The sequence below is a fragment of the Lutzomyia longipalpis genome, chromosome 4, assembly GCF_024334085.1.
Source record: "Lutzomyia longipalpis isolate SR_M1_2022 chromosome 4, ASM2433408v1".
NCBI lineage: Eukaryota > Metazoa > Arthropoda > Insecta > Diptera > Psychodidae > Lutzomyia > Lutzomyia longipalpis.
Window position 1 is genome coordinate 19,744,649 of NC_074710.1, and position 20,326 is coordinate 19,764,974.

Consider the following 20,326-nt stretch of genomic DNA (forward strand, 5'->3'; position numbering starts at 1 on the left):
AAGAAGGGTAAACTTTGCCCAGAAGCCCGCATTTTCGGGGAAATTTTAAGCAGAGGCAATAATATGGTGTGCACGTTTTCTCTGTGCAGACTCTCTCACTCTCCAGATGTACAATTTGCAGTTTGCATTATATCTGAACTGGGGGTTCACTGCCATTTTCGTTTCGCATTGAAAATTATAATACAACCACCGCGTGCGTCTCTTTGTCACCAACAATTTTGGCGTGAGCAATTGCAGAGAGCGAAATAGAGGAGAATGGTGAACTTTCCACCAAAGAAGCACAAAAATTTATTCTCAACAGACGAGGGCAACTTGGGAGCTTTTTGCATGCACGACAAGAAACATTTCCCATTCTTCCTGCTTTCCCCTCCCCCTCACGTCCTAACTAAACTTTACAATTAAATTTATTTTCGTGGAGCAACGACACGAATTACCAATGCGAAAACTTTTAATGTGCCACAAATATACTACCCCCTAGGAACCACCACCCCTCATTTGATAAACATACATAGCACTTGTATTAATAGGTCTCACGGTAAACTCTGTAGCTCTCACTGTCGCCCCATGGTTAGTCCCCCTAAATTCCACCCTGTGTACACCAATTTCTTCTTTAGCCGGCATTTTGGAGGCTCTTATACATTCACAGAGAATTTGCACCAACAACGCTTTTTTTCTCCCCATCATTCGGTTTTCCATGTTACGGAGCTTTTTTGCCGTCCAATTGGATTTTCCCCCCTCGCTCCATCCGCAGCTGGGGAAACTTTTGAAAAGCCCCACCAGGATTGGTGGTTGCAAAAGTGCACAAAATGTTTCGAAAAGTTTTCGGTGTTTTTGGTTGAAATTCGATGCCAAAAATTGGCTTAACACTCAATAACTAGCTCTAGTGGGTGGTACAAAAGTTATACCTTCGGATTTTGTATTTCAATTGAGTGTGAGTGTGCCATCATGAGATGAAATTCAACTAACCCCCTGTGGTGGTCGTGGAGAGCTTTATAATTAAGCGCTACATAAGTTTTGATTTAGTGTTTCTTTCAAAAATGATTTAAGTGCAAACCACAGAGCATAGAATCAAGAAGTATATTAATTCGTTTATACTGAATATTTGAAATTCATGAAGAATCAGGTTATATAGTTAAACTATAACTTTTCCAGCAAACAGTCTTTAAGTTTTAACAGATCTATTTACTGCAAAATCTACTGCACAAGGGTGGCTAGAACATTCTCAAGAATACATTCAAATATCGGTCCTGTAACTTGACACTTTCCAATTCCGAGCCTCCTCGTGCATCTCTGCATAAACTCCTTTGCCCTGTCTTCCTTGACCACCCGGGAGATTTTCTCCATTAGAACTTTCGGTTCGAAGCCCGTGACTCCCGTTTCGTCAGTTAAGACGCCAATTTTCATGGAGATACAGTCAAAGAGGCATCCTGTTGAGTTGAGACTCGAAAAATTCCCATCTCGAATGTCCAACAGTTGAAGCTCATTTATTCCTGATTGCACGGCGCATGGGTAGACAACTTGAAGAAGAGGAAGAAGTTGACCAATATCGGGAACCTGAGAAAATTAATTAATTAATTTAGGGAAAATTAAAAAAAAATTGTTTCCAATCATTAAACGCGATACTGAAGTTTTTTTCCTGATTCATCAATTCAACGTTTTTTACGTTTATTTGAGGTCTTAGTTTCTTCTTCTTCGTGTTTTATTTTGTTGTTTAATAACAAAGCAGGAAAATCATCAATAGGTAGATTTAAAAACTTCCTCATTTTATCTCTCATTTTTACTTCCGTTTTAGAAGTCGTACGAAAGAAAATATAATAGCTACTTCAGGTCTGAGAATTAAGTCTTGGCCTATGTCGAAAGACGTCAGAGTTCCATAAAGTTAATACATTTTTCACAACTATTGAAACATGATAAAATTCCGATAGAGAGTGTGGTTGAGTGCAGACGTAGATTTTTGAAGCTCTGATTAAAGTTATCTTTTTAAGTTTAAAAGCGCTGAAATATAGAAGTTTTTTGTGGTAGATTGGTGATCTATAACTTATTTAAGTTCTTGAAATAATTAAAGGTGAAATTATATTGATTTTTAGTGGAAAATTAAAGAAAATCTTGTGAATTGAGTGTGCGAAGGAGAGTGAGGAAGATGGGGGATTTGAACACCGAGAATCCCCCGGGTGGAGGAAAGAGAAAAAAGAAAGAGACTATTGAGCATTCGGCTGAAATGGACATTGATACGAGTGAATCAACCGGTTCCAATGAGCAAGAGATTGAAGAGATTAGTGATTTTGAGAGTGATGGAGATTTTCAGGAGAGCGCCTCCAATACGACGACAAAATTATCGAGTACAACCAACTCAGATTTGCATTCGAGTGAGCCTCATGCAACGGGATCAAAAAATGAGCAAGTTCTGCAGAGCCAGAAATCAAATGAGGGAGTTGATACAAAGAAGCCAATGGATGATATACTCTATAGCAAGAGAGATCACGGACCGTATGTCGTTTATTTCACATACGATGAAGGACAATGGAATGACATCAAATTGGGGAAATTTCTCAAAGACTGCAACAGGCGATTCGAGTCGATCAATAAAGTGAATAAGAAGAAATGCAGAGTTACATTTTTTGCAGCTCAGGATGCAAATAATGCAACAAAAATGGTCAATCTTCGCGCTAATAACATCAAAGCATTCATTCCTCGATTTTTCGCTGAGAAAATCGGTGTGATTTATGATATTCCACTTGAAATGACCACGGAAAATGTCTTCGATGCCACTTCATCACCAGTCGAGATTATAGGTATGGAGAGAATGAAGAAATTCGCTGGAAAAGTGAATGGAAAGGATACATTCACCACCACAACTTCAATGAAAGTCAGATTTCTCGGAGATAATCTTCCAGACTCTGTGAGGATACATGGCGCTTGCCGTCGTGTGAAGAAAATGAGAGAAAATGTGCTTCAGTGCTTCAAATGTTTCAAGTTTGGGCACGGAAAGAATAGTTGTAGCTCACAGCAACAGATTTGCCGATCATGTGCTCAAGAATTTTTGGAAAATCATGAATGCCAGGAAAAGAAATGTGGCAATTGCAAAGGTAATCATGAAATGACGGATAAGACGTGCCCGGAATTCAAGAGACAAGCTTCTATTAAAGATCTTATATCTAAGAAGAGGATTTCTTTCCGTGAAGCGGCTGACATGGTGAAGGATTCAGAGCCAAAAGACGTCTCGCCAGATATCAATGATTATGCTGCATTCCCAATTTTTGGAAGCAATAGTAACAAGGGAAAAGTAAAGCCATCCAGGACTCTTATCAATGTTGAGGAGATCAAGAAAAATGCTGCAAAACAACAGGCTCAGTGGAACGCTTTGAGTCAAAATCCCCAAGTTACTTGGAATGCTATAGTGAATAATCCTCATAAAGTGACTGAATTCGAGAAGGTAACATATTTTTTGTCAGAAATTATGAAGATTGTGAATATCTGGGGCTTCTCTTTGAGTGATGCGAATCATCCAGGAAAGCCAGAAATTTTGGCCTGCGATGCAGGAGAATGCTCAGCGGATTCAGCGAAGTGATTAAATGGAAAATATAGTGTGAATTGTTAAAGTTACAGAAGTAGATTTTATTTTTCTAAAAATGAAAATTTAGAATTGATGAATTTTTATTTTCTAATCATTTAGTAGTATTTGTTAGAAGCAAGAAGATTTTGAAGTTTAAAAAAAATGAAATTAAATAACTTATTGTACAAAATATTTCATATGAAAGAAAAATTTCAAGAAAAAAAAAATGTAAATTATCGTAATTTTTGTAAAATCTAGTAAATTTTTGTAAATAGAGTTTAGAAAAAATAGAAATAGTGAAGTAGATTAGCACTAGTTATAAAACTTGTACTTGTAAATATTGTGTAAATAATAATGTAAAATATGTTTTATAGGATCTCCCCCACGAAGCTGAGATGGATGCGAAAGCGTCTGATGCATGTGGGATGATCCTTTAATAAAAATAATAATAATAATTGAAACATGATCTTTATTAAAATTGGTTAAGAAAAAACCAAAACCAATCTGCTAAACGTGTTTAGAAAGATTCTAACAAATTTGTGAAAAAGCTTCAAAACCAAAAGTCCACATTTATCAAAATCGAAAAATAGTCCGGTTTTGAAAAGCGTTCAAGTAAACAGAAAATTGTCAAACTTTTTCAACTTACTTTGGCTTTAAATTTTGGCAAAATTAATCAAACTTATAACACTTTTGCTACGAACTTTAATTTGGCTTTTAGAATTTAAACCGATTTATCAAAATCGGTTACACGGAACCTTAAAAAAATCATTGCAGAACTAAAAATTTATATTTGGAAGAAAATCTAAATAAAAAAAAGAATTTTCAAATAGATTTTTAATAATGAACTGTACCAAAAATTGAATAATATTCCACACTGGACTAGAATTAGCTTGAGTCGTTGTATTCTGTCCATAAACTACGACTGTATTGATGAGTAACGATCCAATGAGCCACAAAGCAATAACTGATGCCTTCATTTTCACAATTTTTAAGAAATAAACTAAACACTTAAACGGAACTGAGAGAACTGAAAGCAAAATTACTTAAACTCGGACTTTTATACTTTATTTGTTGATTTTTTTCCAAAGAGGAAGTTCTCTGAATTTTAATGATTAATACCTGTTTTTTTTAGTAGAATAAATGCAGAAATGAAGGACCTTTAAAATTTAACGATTCCTCGTGTCTCGAGATAGTTTGTTTTTAAAGTTTTTTTTCATAATTAATTCTTCTTAGTTTTAATTACCTTAAAGTTACGATGGTACAGTAAAAAGTTAATTCCCATGCCTTTTTTTTCACCACAATAATTTGTAGTGTTGTAAGAATATTCAGAGAGTTAAGAGAAAAATTTTAAGTGAAAGTGATCTTGGTCAAACTAATGCCTGTAAGAAGACATCTTCTGTCCATGAATTGACTTTATGAGATTTATGGAATTTTTAATAGTTTTTATTTTACTTAAATTGAAATATTTAACGTTCACGTTAGTCGAAAACCTTAACCACTTTAAATTTCCAATTTTAGAAAATAATCAAACAACTTTCTTCCTCTAAAACCTTTAATTTTATTCTTTAAAACTTCAAAAGAATCTGCTAAAGAACTCACTACACGACCTACTACAGACAGAGTTTATCTCTGAAAATCTTCTTTAAAAAATTTCCACAAAATTCTAATCCAACGTTATTCCAAGAACAGTCTCAATGATACACTCAAACACCATTCCCGTAATTTGGCATTCTCCATCACCTTGTCTTCCTGTACACTTCTCCATTACAGCAAGAGCTTGATCCTCCTTAAGAACACGAGAGAGTCGTTCGAGGATTACATCAGGATGGAATATTCCATCAATGAGGGCGTTAATTTTGCCTGCAACACAATCTGAGAAGCATCCTGTTGTATCCTTAAGGGCCGATAGGTCACCATCTCGAATTGCCAGCAATTCCATTTCACTCACTCCAACTTCCCTAGCACATGGGTAGAGAACTCTAAGGAGACTCATTGGAGGCATATGACTAAGGCTCCCTAACTGGGCTTTCTGTGTAAAAGTAGGGGTGAGAAATTCTTACGTTTTTAAAGTTAGAATTTGGATTAAATTCAACTTACAATTCCCAATGAAAAGCCAATGAGTAAGACAACAATAAATGAGGCTTTCATTTTAACAAACTCAAAGAATAGAATTTTGAGGTTCTTGACAGGTCTAGAGAACTGCTAAAACTTTGCAAACTAAATTCTAAACTAAACTAAATAAAATTCTTCCAAAACTGGAGTTTATATACAATACAATTTATTGTTTTTTCTTAATATAAAATAACGCCGCTGGTTTATGAGCTTAAGAAATTATTTTTAATTCTTTATGATCTTGCATAGAGAACATAAATCTTTTTTTATTAGATAATTCGCATAAAGCTTAATGATTATTATTCTGTCACCCCACCCTAAGCGCTAATCTGCAGAAGAAGCAGAAGAATAATAATATAAACTTAATTCTTTTCTTAATTTTCTTTTTTTAATTATTCTAAAAGGAGACTATTCATTAATACATGCCCCAGAAATTCGCTTGTTCGAGAAGCTAACAAAGATTTTCCCAAAATTATGCATAATGACGTCATTGATGGGTTATTTGTTTCTTTTTATGCATAAAACAGTAGAAGTCATATTCAGATTGTGAAATATTTTCAATCGTCTTTCGATGTAATTATAATCGCATTTCAAAAATATTTATTAATACTTTTACTTTTTCCTTAATTTCCGTTTGCTTTTTAAAACAGAATATTTGTCTCGAATTATTCCGAATATTTCCTACAAATTGCATCTTTAACACTCATTTAAACGCCCCCGTGTTAACATCTCTTGTTTTTGTCCACTCCTCCCCAACATTTTGCAACATTGCACTGAAAGTTACTCCTTCTGCGGGGAGAAACATTGTACATGCTCTGTATGTGTGTCCCATCAGGACCCCCTGAGGGTGGAATTTAACACTTGGCGCCGGAGAGTTTGTCACTGAGCCTCCCCCACTGTGACGGTTGCAGTTCAAATTAACACACCACCCATGCAATCCTCCACAAACTGTCTCTCTTGCTCTGCATTTTGTGCCAGTTAAAGAAAAATGAGGAAATTGCATTCGAAACTCTGCGAGAAGGGGAGGAATGGGTGGAGATGGGTGAAGAATGGAAAGTCCCATAAAAGGACTCGTCATTTACCTCCCTCTACAGAGAACAGCAAAGGACAACAAAGAAAACTCTTCTTTTTCAGGCTGAATTGAGTGTGGAGAAATGACGGAAATTTAGTTCCTCAGCAATGAATTTTGTTGCATAACTCATGGGTCAGAGGTGAATTCAATCATACAGCCATACAAGAATACAAAATTCATAAAAAAAAACTAATTTAAAAGGACATGAAATCAATTTTCAAAAACAAATCAATTTTCAATACAAAACTCCTCTGTAGAGAAGATTCAAAAGAATTTCTCTTAGAGCTTCATTGACATCCTTGTCGGAATACATGATCTTCCTTATTTTATTCATTGCCTCCGGTGTTGGATCCTCAACGGCCGACATGTCCAAATTTGCGAAGAATGGATAGAAAAAGGGCAAGAAGGTAATTCCCCAAACAACCTCCACAGCTCCCATTTTCAGGAGATCCCCATTGAGTTCCAACAAGGATGGGCACTTTGTCAGGCATCCCAATCGCTTCATATATCCCTCCAAGGATTCGTGGTAGGCAAAGAGGATTTCTTCACGCCTCTTCCTGCATTCTGCATCACCCATTGCGTAGAAAATGGGAATTAAATCAACTCCTGGTGATCCCCAGTGGGACATCTGAAAGTCCAAGAACATTGTCTCCGTCAACATTGATCCATCCTGCATTTTGAATAACAAATTCTTAATGTGAAAATCCGCATGACAGAGAACGTTGAATCCTGGGGCAGGAAGTGGCTCATAGGCCTTCAGTAGATCATTCACGTAGACGCGGCTCTGATTTGCCAATTTTTCAGCAACTTTCTCATATCCTGGCCAATTTTTTACTTCCTCCTTGAGATAGTCTAATCCTCCGAAGAAGACTTGTCCCTTTTCTATACCGTCTTTCGTGATAATTGTCTTGTATTTTGTTAAATCGATGTTGGATTTCTGCGAAATTAAAATATTTTCTTTTTATTATTAAAACCTTCAAATTAGACGAAAAATGTATGAAAATTGAAGAAAATTCTCACATTTTCATCAATATAGATGGATAGAGCGTGGAATTTTGCTAATTTTCTTGCAATTTTAACGGTATTTTCAAAATTATGTAGCTCAAGATGCATTTGGTAGCCAAGTTCCTTTAAATCGTCAAATATAAGGACCTTTGGGTCACGACTAAAGTAGATTAATCTGGAGAAAAATTAATAAATTAATTCATTCCTTCTTTCTAAAATTAATAATTCTTTCTCACTTTGGGGAAAATTCTTCTGAATCTCCAATGGAATCCATAATCCTCCGCATCTCCTGAAGGACTTTGGTGTAAATTTCAATTTCTCTCTCAAAAACAGGGAAACTCTCAAGCATTTCCTTCCTCGAACTATCTTCAAAGGGTAATGTCTTCACAATTAGAGACTTAGAAATTATTTCTTTTCCATTTGTCTTGTAGAAGACTTTCGCCTTGAGAACAATGCTTGAAAAATTATCTCCCGCCTGAGTAGCGGAAGTTATCTCGAGATTTGTGATCTAAAACATAGAATTTGTATTGTTTTTTTTAAGAATTCTTCGAGAGAAAAATTCATTGAAATGTACCGAAAGAGTGGAGTCTTGTTCATATTTCTGCAGAACATCTTCAAAGAAGCTTCGATTGAGGAAATTCGGATAATTAACTGAATTTTCTTCACGGTTTTTCTCACTTATTTCAGCCATTGATGAAATACTTCTACGCACCTCTATTAACTCAATGAAATAGTGTCTTTCCACAATTATATTCAGATAACAACTGCGGTGTTAGTCATCAAAGCAATTTATTGTACAGAAGAAAAAGCAAAGCGGCAAATAAGTATGTTAATGTGTTAGAAAAAATGCTTAAATACAACATAGCACATCACACACACACCTTAGCTTAATTTTATATCAATACAGAAACATTACAGGATGTCCCAAAAGATCTGCTACTTAAGTTTGAAGTTCCTAAATTTATTATTGATAGAGTTCTATTTATTATAAAAATCTAAATAAATAATTCCAAAACTTTGATATTTGGTCAGAATTTTCTAGTTTGGAGGATTTTATTCAAAACCGCCATTCGAACAATTTAAATCCTTCTTCAGGGCATTAAATGAATTAAATTTAAACCAAGTCAAAGGACAAAAATCTCTATATTAACATTGACTCTTCGTATTGTTTTAATAAGGAGATTTTATTGTTCTTTGACGTGGTTTAAATTTGATTCTCTGGTTTTACATTTAAAAAAAGAGAAAATTTCCCATTAAAGTACATTTGCGGTGAATTTAGTAGTAAATTAACTAAAATTATTTTTAGTGTGTAAAGAAACACCCCTTTGTGAAAGAACAAGAAAACTTAAAACTAATATTTCTATATAAAAACTAATTATACATAAAACGTTTATTTTATGCACCCTTCTTCGTCATTTTATGCAACAACTACCCCAATGCACGAAAGCTCTTGTGTGAGAAAGCTCACACTGTTCTTAGGAGAAAACTTTTTTCTTGAAAAATATTTTTAAACATTTTCTTTAATAACACCTCTCTCGGTGCCATTGTACAAGAAGTTGCGGATTAATTCATCGAATAATTGCACTAAACTTTCCCTAACTGATATGGGGGAGAAATAACTTTTAAAAAAGCATCCACTGCGCAATTAAATATTCCATTTTCAGGTCAACACACATTTTCTCATTTAATTTTCTGCATAAAATGAGAGCAATTTTCCCGGAGAAAGAAGAATTTAATTCCATTGGAGAAAAACCAATGTAGGGGGAGTGGGTGGGTAGGGGGGATATTTCGACATATATAAGTTTGCTTTTAATGACTTTATTCACGGGAATGTGAATAAAAATCAAGCTGTGAAATCGAAGTTATGCTTTAATTATGAAATCAATGAAACGAAAAGGAGTTTATTCATTTTTAGAGGCTCAATTTCATTAACAAACCTTCCAATTCTTCTTTATTTAAATTTTAAACCACGATGGTTTACGCTGCCATTTGATTGGATAATGAATTGAAAGCTTCAGCCACAATCCTGTAAATTAATGGGATCTCATAGAGCAAAGTTAATTGTAATGTACACCATTTCCACATAATTAACAACCCTTGGTTTCCCTCATAATCCCTCCATAGCACAGCACACAAATCCATTGAATTAGTTGGTGTTCCACTTCGTGGCCAACACCAAGTATTGTAATCGTCGGAAAAACCGACCACCTCAGATCGGGCTCAAACTTGGTATGAGCACGTTTTAGACATCCCACATTACGAAAATTATGGTGGAAAATTTTTGATCCGGCCGGCCGGCCTGCCGGCCTGCCGGCCTGCCGGCCGTCCTGCCGGTCGCCCAAACTTTGCCTTATAGTTCGAGAACGGTAACTGATAGAGACTTCCGGTTTGAAGTTTTCTATAGTAATGTGGGTGTAAAATTTCATTTTTTTGCATTTTCAAAATCCAAGATGGCCGCCGTCCGCCATTTTGGAATACCGTCAACCACTTCCCTTATAGCTAGAGGTCTGAAATTTTAGTATGTTGTAGGGCTCAGTGAGACGTTTTCATCAACAATTCATACTTGAAAATCGGTCAAGCGGTTTAGCAAATATGGCGGCCTAAAGCAAAAAGTGTTTTTTCGATATAACTCGAGAACGGCTTGACCGATTTTGACCATCTTGGTATCAAATGAAAGGTATTGGGAAGCCCTACAACTGTCTAGAACATTTCAAGTTTCAAAAACATCCGCAAGAGTCGCTAAAAATAAAAACAAAAATTGCCTAACTTTAAGGGGCAATATCTCCCAACATCTGTTATCGTTTTCCTTTAAATTTGGATATGTTGTAGCCTGACTCAATATCTTTCTTCAGTCCGAAAATGAAGAAAATCTATGTCGCCGTTTAGAAGATATAGCCATTTGAAAAATTCTTGAATTTGAAAAGTTCTAAGAACCATATCTCTTGAACTGCTTGTCCGATTTCGCTCAACTTGGTATCAAATTAAAGGTTTTGCAAAACTCTACAACTTTCTAGAACATCGAAAAATGCCAAAAAATGTTCTTGTAAAACAAAAAATCTTCATTTTGTGTTCTGGAGGTGACCTTGAAAATTATTGAAATTTATCTCAATTTATAGCCTGTTTTAATACCTTTCCAAAACTAGTCAAAAAATTTCTGTAGGTCTTATAGAACCAGAGATATGACCATTTTTATCCACCAAATTGCCGAATTTCACAAAAAAATCAAAGTCTACTAATTCTGCTCACAAATCGCATTACAACGCATAAACAAACTTCTACACGTTGTGGGACACCAACTCTTATAACTGGACGCGTTATGATTGACTTTCCTATAAAATGTCTTCGCTAATTGGCATTAAATGCTCATAGTAACTTAAAGACAAACACCCAAGAGCGATATTCTTTAGCGATAATTCGCGCATCAATAAATCCGTCTTTAGCTGAGAGAGAGAAAAGTTAAATTCCCCATCGTGGGCGGAAATCCACTTCTTCGATCATTTAAACTTTCCTTATAAAGACAAAGAAAAAGCCAGAAAAGCGACCCTCTTTCGTGACAGAAAATCATGATGGAGGATTCACCCGACGGAGGAGCCTCATTATCGATGTTGGAAATTCAAATTCAATCAAATTAACGACTCTCCACAGTGGGATGTGATGTGAAAACCCAAATGCGACACACCACCTCACCCCCTCCTCATGTCAGACAGAAGGGCATCTCGGCGGGAGAGAAAAGAAATCACGCGCGCGGCATCTTTGTGTTGGAAGTGGTGGTTGGAAGGAAATCAAGATTTGAGGAGGGATTTCCGAGAAAAGCGTTTTATGCCACATCCGAGATTTCTCTTGACTTAATTAACAAATTAAAGTTTTCCCTCGATGTGTGACAGTGTCTCAGAATTTTGATTAAAACGCCCTATTAAGTCGTCTGCTGCGAATGGGGCAGAAGGGGCAGAAGCCACCGCTCTAACTCTGTACGAAAGTCGCCCCAAAAGTGTGAGATAAATAATCCGCAATGGCTGTTCCATGACGCGTCTTGCATGACGGAATCACATGAAAAAACATAAGATTTGTATGATTATGCTATATAGTGTGTTGGTGAATAAATGAAAAAAAAGAGGGATGGTTTGGGAGATAAATTGGCATCGATCGGGTGTGCTAAAGACAGAAGAAGAAGACGGAAAAAAAAGAAAGTGATTCACCGCAAGCCACTCTTATTATGTACCACCCGCATTTTTTCCCTGAAATTGACATGCGAATGTGTTTTCGGGAATGGATTGGAAATCATACCCAGATAGAAGAAGGGAATGGCACGAAGACAAACCCAATCGTGATGAATGTTCATCGTTTTCTTGCATGAATTGGTGGAGAGGCTTTTTTTCTTCAATCCATCTATGACTGAGAGAAAAATTGAAAGATATTGCTGGTTTCACTTGCATCCATTTGAGAATTAATATTCAATCTTTTTCGATGGGAAATTTTAACGGTTGGAATTCGAATAATTTGATGTTTAAATTGGATTTAATTGTATTTTTTGTCTGTATTTTGCATGTTTGAAGAGTGGAACAAGGGGTGTTTATCTGGTGAATATTTGGAATATTTTAGCGAATCGTCCGAATTTGGACGAATAGTCAAACTGTTGATATATAATCTGAATCTTGACGAATATAATAATAATAATTCTAATCTTCTTGACAAATAATCCAAATATTGACAAAGATTTCGAATCTTCTTGAAAAAAATCAAAATTTGACAAATAATTCGAATCTTGACGAATAGTACAAAACCTGACGAATTTTCTTTAAAAATAGTCCGAAACTTCTTGACGAATAATTCGAAACTTCTTAATAATCCGAATCTTGACGAAAAATTCGAAGATTTTCGTTCAGATAAACACCCCTTGGAGTGGAATAACGAAAGAAGACATCTCTGTACTTCTGGGAATTTTTGACGCTATTTTTCCGCGATATTTTTGCCTGAAGAAGAGGGAAATCTTTGCCATCGAAATGTCGCAATTATTAAATCGTTAATGCCCGTAGACCGTTCACAGAGAGACACATTAAAATAATTTTAATTTCTAACGTGAGATATTTTTAAATACTTTCTGTTTTTTTTTCAAAGTTAAAATTTCTAACGGATGACATTTAAACTCATTTTAACGGTAGTAAAACAATTTCATTTTTATAAATTTCTAACGTGAGATAACTTTTTATCGTTTAATCTGTCATAATTTCCAATGCCTGGCGTTTTAAAATCCCCAAAGACTTTAAAATGGCGTCAATTTATGACGTTAAACTTTTAAATATGCCGCAAACGATGACATTTTACTTCCACATATTTTAAACGTTATTTTTAAATTTCGTCCTGTTCTCAATTTCCATGCAAATCCAACCTTGTTGTAATTATATTTTAATTAAAAGCTAAGATAGATTTAATTAAGTGCCTCCTGCAATTCCCATAAGCTGTTGCAAGGAAACTAGGTCACAACGACATCCCCTCCCCTCGCCTCCTTTCAAAATGTTTCGTGATCGATCTATGCAAAGGAATTCCCATTGAGGTGGTATTGTCTTGCTTATGGGATTTTTGGAGGTATGAGGGTACAAACCAATAGCAGCCCCATTCTTGGGCGTGTGTGTCTCCCCCTTTTAGTGTGAAAGTTATCTCGTCCCCTTTTATCCCTTCTCCCATATTTAAGGACGTGCCTTCTGGTAAATAATCACCGAACGATGCTCATTACTTATCCTCTAGCAGCTCCTTTCAAAAACACCATGAAATGCTCGTTGAAGATTGTATCCTCCGCACCCCCAAACCCCAATTCCGTATACAAATTCTCCGATACGCGCCTCCCCTTTTGCAAAAGCATGAGGGCGTCTGAGGGGGAGGAGGGTGCTTGAGAAATGTGTTGAAGGAATTGAGTCCTTGATATCCTTATAAATTGAGCATGCATGATATCCCATTCGGTGACTATATCGTAACACGGTGGGTATCAAGTATTTATCGTGCATTTACGTCATGCGACACACGAGGGATGCTGGCACCCCCTCTTCCTCCTTCACCCCCATCTAGCTAAAGTTGCCGCCACTCAGGCACAGATAAGTAGAAAATGTAGTTTGGGGTTTAATGGCCCAATAAAATGGTGAACTTTTCTCGTACCAGGCAACTTATTTGTTAGTTTTTTTGCATCCTCTTAAAATTTAATTTTTATTGAAGAAAACGTCAAGAATGACAATTTCCTTCAATTTTCTTGTCATTCCTTGGGAAACACTGAAAGAAAAATGAAATTTATTGAAAGCTTTTAATCGTTAATTTTAATTTATTTCAAATCTAAACGGTTTAATAAGAACCTTAAGGAAGTATAATTTTAGGAGCAATTGGGTAGTAAAGCAAAAATATCAACATTGTAGGTAATTTAACAAATATTTAAGGTTTAAATTGACTTCTGGGTGGTTCTAGTCTACTAATTTAAGGCAAATAAACATTAATCAATGCCTTGTGGGTGCCCTTAAGGGTTGAAATCCCTTCCGAATCTCTTCACGTTGTATTTGACTTTAAGATCCCTCAATGCTCATCTTGCCCCAATTTCGCCAATCATGAAAATCATTTCACAGGCAGAGACGCGTCTTTCCCGCCGCGAGGCTTAATTTGATTGCATCCGTGGGTCTCGTAAAGCCCATCTTTGGGTGTGCGGAGTCAAAAGTGGATGAAGAAAAGTTCGCTGCTGGTGAAAATTTAATTTGCACCCAAGAGGAATTTATAATTTAAAATAATATGCGTAAATGAATAAATTCTCACTTGAGTTATTTAATTTAGAATATACGGGGCGGGGTTGGTTTGCAATTTTGAGGTGTTTCAGGGAAACCATAGGACAAGAAGAAAATCTCCCCCATTTGGACTCTGGAGGGTGCTAAAATTTAAATATTTTCACAACGTTGATTTTGCTTAAGCAGCAATTTTGCTTTAATTTCGTTCACATTGCCTGTGAATTTTTTAACAAGATGCCCCTCAAGTGTTAACTAATTACCAGAAAAAATCAGAAAGAAAAATTCAGTGGGATTTTTTTTTAATTTTTGCGAAGACTCACTTTGTCTGTTTGTCAATTAATCTGATTGAGACAATAATGATCAATTGTTGATCAATCTAGTTGACAAACAGTAATTGCTCAATCCTTGATCAATCTAATTGATAGACGGTAATTTCTCAATACTTGATCAATCACTAAAAATCAGTGCAGCGATGGAAACTGATTGACAGATGATTGGGCGAAAATGGAGTGAAGTGATGTCTGATTGATCAATATTTGAGCATAAATTTAACAACGGATTGACGACGAATTTGATGAACAATTTATCGTCAATAGTTGATAAGTTTGTCAATCCATGATCAACAATTTATTGACCTAAAATTGACTCAATATGGAGTCAATGTAGGTCCGCATAGATGATCAATTATTTAGCAATCACATTTGACCCGAGATTGATCAATCATTAATCGATAAATTGATCGGTTCGTTGTCTGACCTAATTAATTTATCAATTATTGATCAATATTTGATCAAACTGTTCTATTCAATCATGATTGAGCACTTATTGGCAAGATGTGCAATCAACGTGAAAAGCAAGAAAATGATCATGTTGTAAAAATTTTCTGGTAAAGAGGGAAATGCCATTCTCACGAAACGACAAAATCCCACCCACTCCCTTAGTACAAAGGCTGGGCGGTAGAGAGCTTCGAAGAAAAAGAATCCGCAAGACTAATGATACTTCCGCCTCACTTTCCGACATACTTAATGTGACCGACAATGGAGACATTCTCATGCCCATCCCCACATGCAGCAGGTACCACCCCCACCCATTTGCGGAAGCTCCTCCTGGAGTGGTCTCAGTTACACACTTAATCTCCGGGGGCCATAATGAAGAAAGCCACAGTGGCAATAAATGTGAATTGCTCCGATACTGTGAGAGTCAGGGCTACCCCGAAATTTCGCCCTGAGATATAAACAAGGCACGATATCGGTGATTTATGATAAGGAGGAGAATATTTTATTCCTTCCAGTACTGTAAATTGCAACATTATCTCACTCGGGTACATTTCAGACCCTTGTTTCTGGGGAGGAAGAGGCTTAGGGGGTGGGGGCAAAGGGGAGCGTTCAGGGGGTTGCGGAGATGGCAAAGAAGGAGGAAAATGGAATAAATTCTGCTGGAATTTACCAAAAGAACTTGCTAAAATATTATTTGGATGGGGGTGAATGAATAGAAGAATTCTATGGGTTGGAGCCGCCCACCAGGTATTTGTGGCAGAGTACAATCTACATATAAGCTATTAAATGGGTAAAGGTTAAAGGCCTCAATGAATTTGCGAATGTTGGGAAAAAAATTATGATTTTGATTTCAGCGCCCTTTTCAGTTATTTTTCAAACTTCTTATGTTCTCGAAGGTTGTAGGGCTTTAAAAGATCTTTCATTTGAGTCGGACAATTCGTTCTCGAGTTATAATGAATTTTTGGCAATTAGTGTAATTCTAACGTTTCACTTCTTTTACGATTGATCTTTCATTTTTTAACATTTGACATTCTATTTTCTAACGTTTGATATTTATTTTAAGACCTGAATAAACATATTTTGACAGTTCAATAACTTACTGCTTTTTATTTTCAAATGCTTAAAGTTCTTTTCTAACGTTTTACGTTTGTTTTAATATCTGAATTGGCAGTTTTTGACATTTTTGCATTTTTGACGTTTGACGTTTCTTATCTAACGTTAAACTTTGTTTTTTAAATAACATTTGACCAACTTCTATTTTCTTTATTAAACGTTTCTAGAAATCCAAATATACCCCTTGACTGCGCCCTTAGCTATAAATGTTAGAAATTCAACCCGCTAAATGTCTTGTGTTAAAAAATAAACCATTTAAATGTCAAACGTTAGAAAGACAAAAATCTAACAAAAAAATTTTAATTTCTCCGAATAAAATTATTAAATTTGTCCAAAATCTTTTAATTTTAATTCTTGTTAAACTCTTTTGCATTAAATCTCTTTAGTGGAATTTAATTTATTGAATGCAGCTCTAAAGCAGCCCAATTGCAGCCTTTTTTTTCGCAACTTCCCACCCCATTAGGAACAACGAAAAAAAAGAAGAGAAAAGCTCAAATAAATCTTGCAGATTTTGCATAAAGTGTCTCACTTCATGAGAATGCTGCTCCACACACAGGCTGTATTAAAGCTCCTTCGCGCAAACGATGCTGAAAAATCCTGTTATAATTTTCACGGGAAAATTCTCCACAAAATCCATCCTGTGCCGTCTGTCTATGGGTCAGTTGGGGCGGCGGAAGGCGGGTTGGAGATTAAACTAAATATTTGCCATGTGCCATGAATTATTTCGCTACATTATGTTCTTTTTTTTCTACAAAAGAATAAATTCCGTAAAGTTTTAGTGAAGCAAAAAAAGACAGTCCATTAAAAGAATGTTTGAAAAAGGAAGAGATCTATATAATTATATCACTATATATGGTGTATATATAATGGAAAAACATCGAATTCTGCACAAGAGTGACGATTTATCAGTCACTTCTGTACAAGATACTCTCACACACACTCAACCGAAAATTTCTCTAAACTTGTACTAAAACTTTCGCGCAAAGAGAAAACTTTGCAAATTGAACTTTCCGGTGTGGATCCGTTAGGGGAGGGGGATGGGTGAGGAGGAAAAGTTTTGTATTTTCCTGCAAGAGAATTACTAATTTATTCATTATCGAATTAATCATATTATCACTCAATGAATTGTATCATTTTCATGCAATTTATTCTTCTCTTGGCGCAATACAACTTTTCTCCGCCCTTCGTTCACTTTAACTTTTCCAAATGAGACTTTTCCTCTGACCAAGACGGGATTAATGAAGAGGAAAATAACTCTACACAGAGAGAGAGAGAGATGAATAAAAATTAAGGAACTTCTGTGAATTTCTTGTATAATTTCTATCGTACTTTTGGGGAAAATTGTGAGAAGAATATTTAGAAGAAAGAAAGTTAGATTTTTGACAATTTTCACTGATAGTTGATAGTTTATTTTCACCGTAAAAAGTACGAAACCTCTCTATCCATTTAACTATAATTTTAGTAAAAGTAAAATAACTAAGACGTTCACAAAATCACCATAGAATGCCTATTCCGTAAAATTTGCGGTGAAAAATTTTAGTGTGTACGTTGAAAATTTTCAAAGAACTAAAACATGTACCTACCCCAAAATTGCTCAAATGTATCGTCTCATTTTTGTTTAAAATAAAAACAAATTTGATTCAAATATTAGGCTCAATATTTGATCAATTATTGGTCAATTTTTTATTTAAAACTAGCTTAGTGCAACAGTAGTGATAATACTTCTGTGTAATAAATTTTAATTCCAATCAAGAGAAATAATGCCTAATTTCCGATTCAAAAGCCCACAATTTATGAATCAAATAATGTTTGAATTGTTGTGGATTAAGGGTTTGGGGGTTAAATTATGTGAATTATGTGCACACCCACACCAATATTATCTGCATATTGATGGATTTATATGTTGCATTTAATTGAGATTTCCAAATCAAACTCCCTCCATAGAGGAACGAGATGTGAACAATTAATACCATATCTCGTTGAGTCTCTATTGATTTGGCTTCAATTGTGTGGAGAGTTTGTGGGGTGTCTGTGTGGTATGTACTGTGCTATGTATGTATTTTATATGTACAAAATTGACAAAATGAAGTTGCCAATTTAAAAAGAAAAAAAATCATCAAACGCCCGACAAAAAATGTGCACATGTGATGGAATATTTTACAAAAAATAAATTTCATTAAATTCCCAATTATGGTTGGGTTCTTTGGTGTTTTGTGAGCTTTTTACCGAACCACTCTATTGGAGATTAAATTGGATTTTTGTTAACAGCGAATCACCCATCCATACCACGCGGGGGTGGGTGGGCGTGGGGGGGGGAGGTGGCTCATATACGACCCAGTCTAATTAAATAACATCAATTTGACTTGTATTGTGGAATAAATGGCACAATTCTGGTTAATCTGTGAGTACCATCCATGTTGGGAATAATATCAAAATTGTGTTAATATGGTGCGACCTATTGTGCAATGGGGGAGGGGGTGGATAAATCGATTCCGTTGCTTTCAGTACAAATTGCAATGTATTTCCATCTCACACGTTAATCAATTATTTTGCACTAAAGCGGTGCAGACAAGAGCAAATATAGAATACAAACCACGCGCATATTGGAGACAAATCGAACGTTTTCTATGTTCAACCATTAACAAAATGTCATTGAATTTCACTTGAATTTACCCCTAAAATCAAAGTCAAAACTTTCATATGTCATTCACATCCTTTTTTGAATCTCCCAAAAGGATAGAAGAAGAAAAAATCTCTCAAAAGAGAGGTTTTTATCATAAAGTTCATCCCCATTTGTGGGGGTGGTTTTTGCTTTAGGGGAGAGTATTATATGTACTGTACAGTACATACATATACACACATATCAACATATTAAAATATGAAATGAGAGTCAGAAATCCCATAAAATGTGGAATGCAGAGGAGAATGCGATATTACTTGGGAAATGCTGTGTGGAATGAGGCTCAGAGGAGGGTACAAAAGAGGCCCCTGAGGGGGTGCTTCGCATAACCCCCCGTGCGATTCGACGAATGGGAATCCCATTCATGGCTCATTTATTAAAATTACACCGGAATTACCATAAACATGAACCGCATTTGCATACAAATGTCATGCGGACACAGTCATTCAAAATGGCAAAATGACTTTTCGAGTGTTGATGCCGTGTGTGGGTGGTAAAATCCACCCTCTCGTACTTACTCGTTCTCTTTCAACAAAATAAAAAAGAATATTTCGCAGTAGATTTAATGAGAAATTCCATTTGGAAAAATGTTGAAGAAGTTTCCCCGAAAATAGAACATAAAATTGAGCAAGTGCAGCGGTTTAGCAAAAAAAAAAGATTATAATTTGAATTTTTATCCTTTTTGATTAAAGGGTTCTTCGTTTAATTTAATTTAATTGCTCTGCAAAAGTATTTGCTTTAATAAAATGCCAATTTGTTAGCAATTCAATCATTATACGTGAACCACTACGGCGAGTTAATATTTAAACAATTAAACTTAACGTTCATTTGACCCAACTTTGACCAAATAGTTTACCCAACTAAATCTTACTCAATTTTTAGACAAACTTGGATCAATAAAATTCAAACTATTCTTGGAAAATTTCCATTTCACCAAAAATACATTTTTCGGCTCAAAAATGTAATAACTACTTTGAAGCAATTTAAACCCAGTTGGCACAAAAGGTCATTATAAAGTCTAATGTGCCGAAAAGGATCGTTAGAATAACGTTGATAATTCATCAAAAATAAGTCATTTTACGTGATAATGGGGAATAAAAAAGACCCACGTTGAAAGTCAGTACACCGTCAGAATAACGTTATTGGAAGAAATTTCTGACCTTTTTCTTACGTTCTACTGACCTTTAAAATTTGAGACCAAAAGGGGAAATTTTTGACATGGCATCTCAAAAAAAATTTCCCAAACATATTTCTCTCTCT

At 35.5% G+C, this 20,326-nt stretch overlaps 4 protein-coding genes across 5 annotated transcripts in view; 2 read left to right on the forward strand and 2 right to left on the reverse strand.

Moving 5' to 3' along the window:
* Nucleotides 1-20,326, forward strand: part of LOC129794675 (protein sax-3-like) — a 144,724-nt gene that overhangs the window by 62,452 nt on the left and 61,946 nt on the right. The gene's annotated exons all lie outside the window — the stretch shown is intronic.
* Nucleotides 1,198-5,749, reverse strand: LOC129794775 (general odorant-binding protein 56d-like). 2 transcript variants are annotated; one of them, XM_055835634.1, is made up of 2 exons: nucleotides 5,294-5,749; nucleotides 1,198-1,554 (listed from the first exon to the last, which is right to left on the reverse strand). In XM_055835634.1, the coding sequence occupies exons 1-2, from the start codon at nucleotides 5,553-5,555 to the stop codon at nucleotides 1,481-1,483; spliced, it is 336 nt and encodes a 111-aa protein (XP_055691609.1). In that variant the 5' UTR covers nucleotides 5,556-5,749; the 3' UTR covers nucleotides 1,198-1,480. The 2 variants fall into 2 exon arrangements, with proteins under 2 accessions (XP_055691609.1, XP_055691607.1); XM_055835632.1 differs by lacking the exon at nucleotides 1,198-1,554 and having other exon boundaries at nucleotides 4,823-5,749.
* LOC129794710 (uncharacterized) lies at nucleotides 2,102-3,628 on the forward strand. Its single transcript, XM_055835558.1, has one exon. The coding sequence runs from the start codon at nucleotides 2,141-2,143 to the stop codon at nucleotides 3,566-3,568; it is 1,428 nt and encodes a 475-aa protein (XP_055691533.1). The 5' UTR covers nucleotides 2,102-2,140; the 3' UTR covers nucleotides 3,569-3,628.
* On the reverse strand, nucleotides 6,948-8,502 carry LOC129794723 (uncharacterized). Its single transcript, XM_055835577.1, has 4 exons — nucleotides 8,317-8,502; nucleotides 7,979-8,250; nucleotides 7,758-7,917; nucleotides 6,948-7,674 (listed from the first exon to the last, which is right to left on the reverse strand). Exons 1-4 carry the CDS (start codon nucleotides 8,431-8,433, stop codon nucleotides 6,973-6,975), a joined length of 1,251 nt encoding a protein of 416 aa, XP_055691552.1. The 5' UTR covers nucleotides 8,434-8,502; the 3' UTR covers nucleotides 6,948-6,972.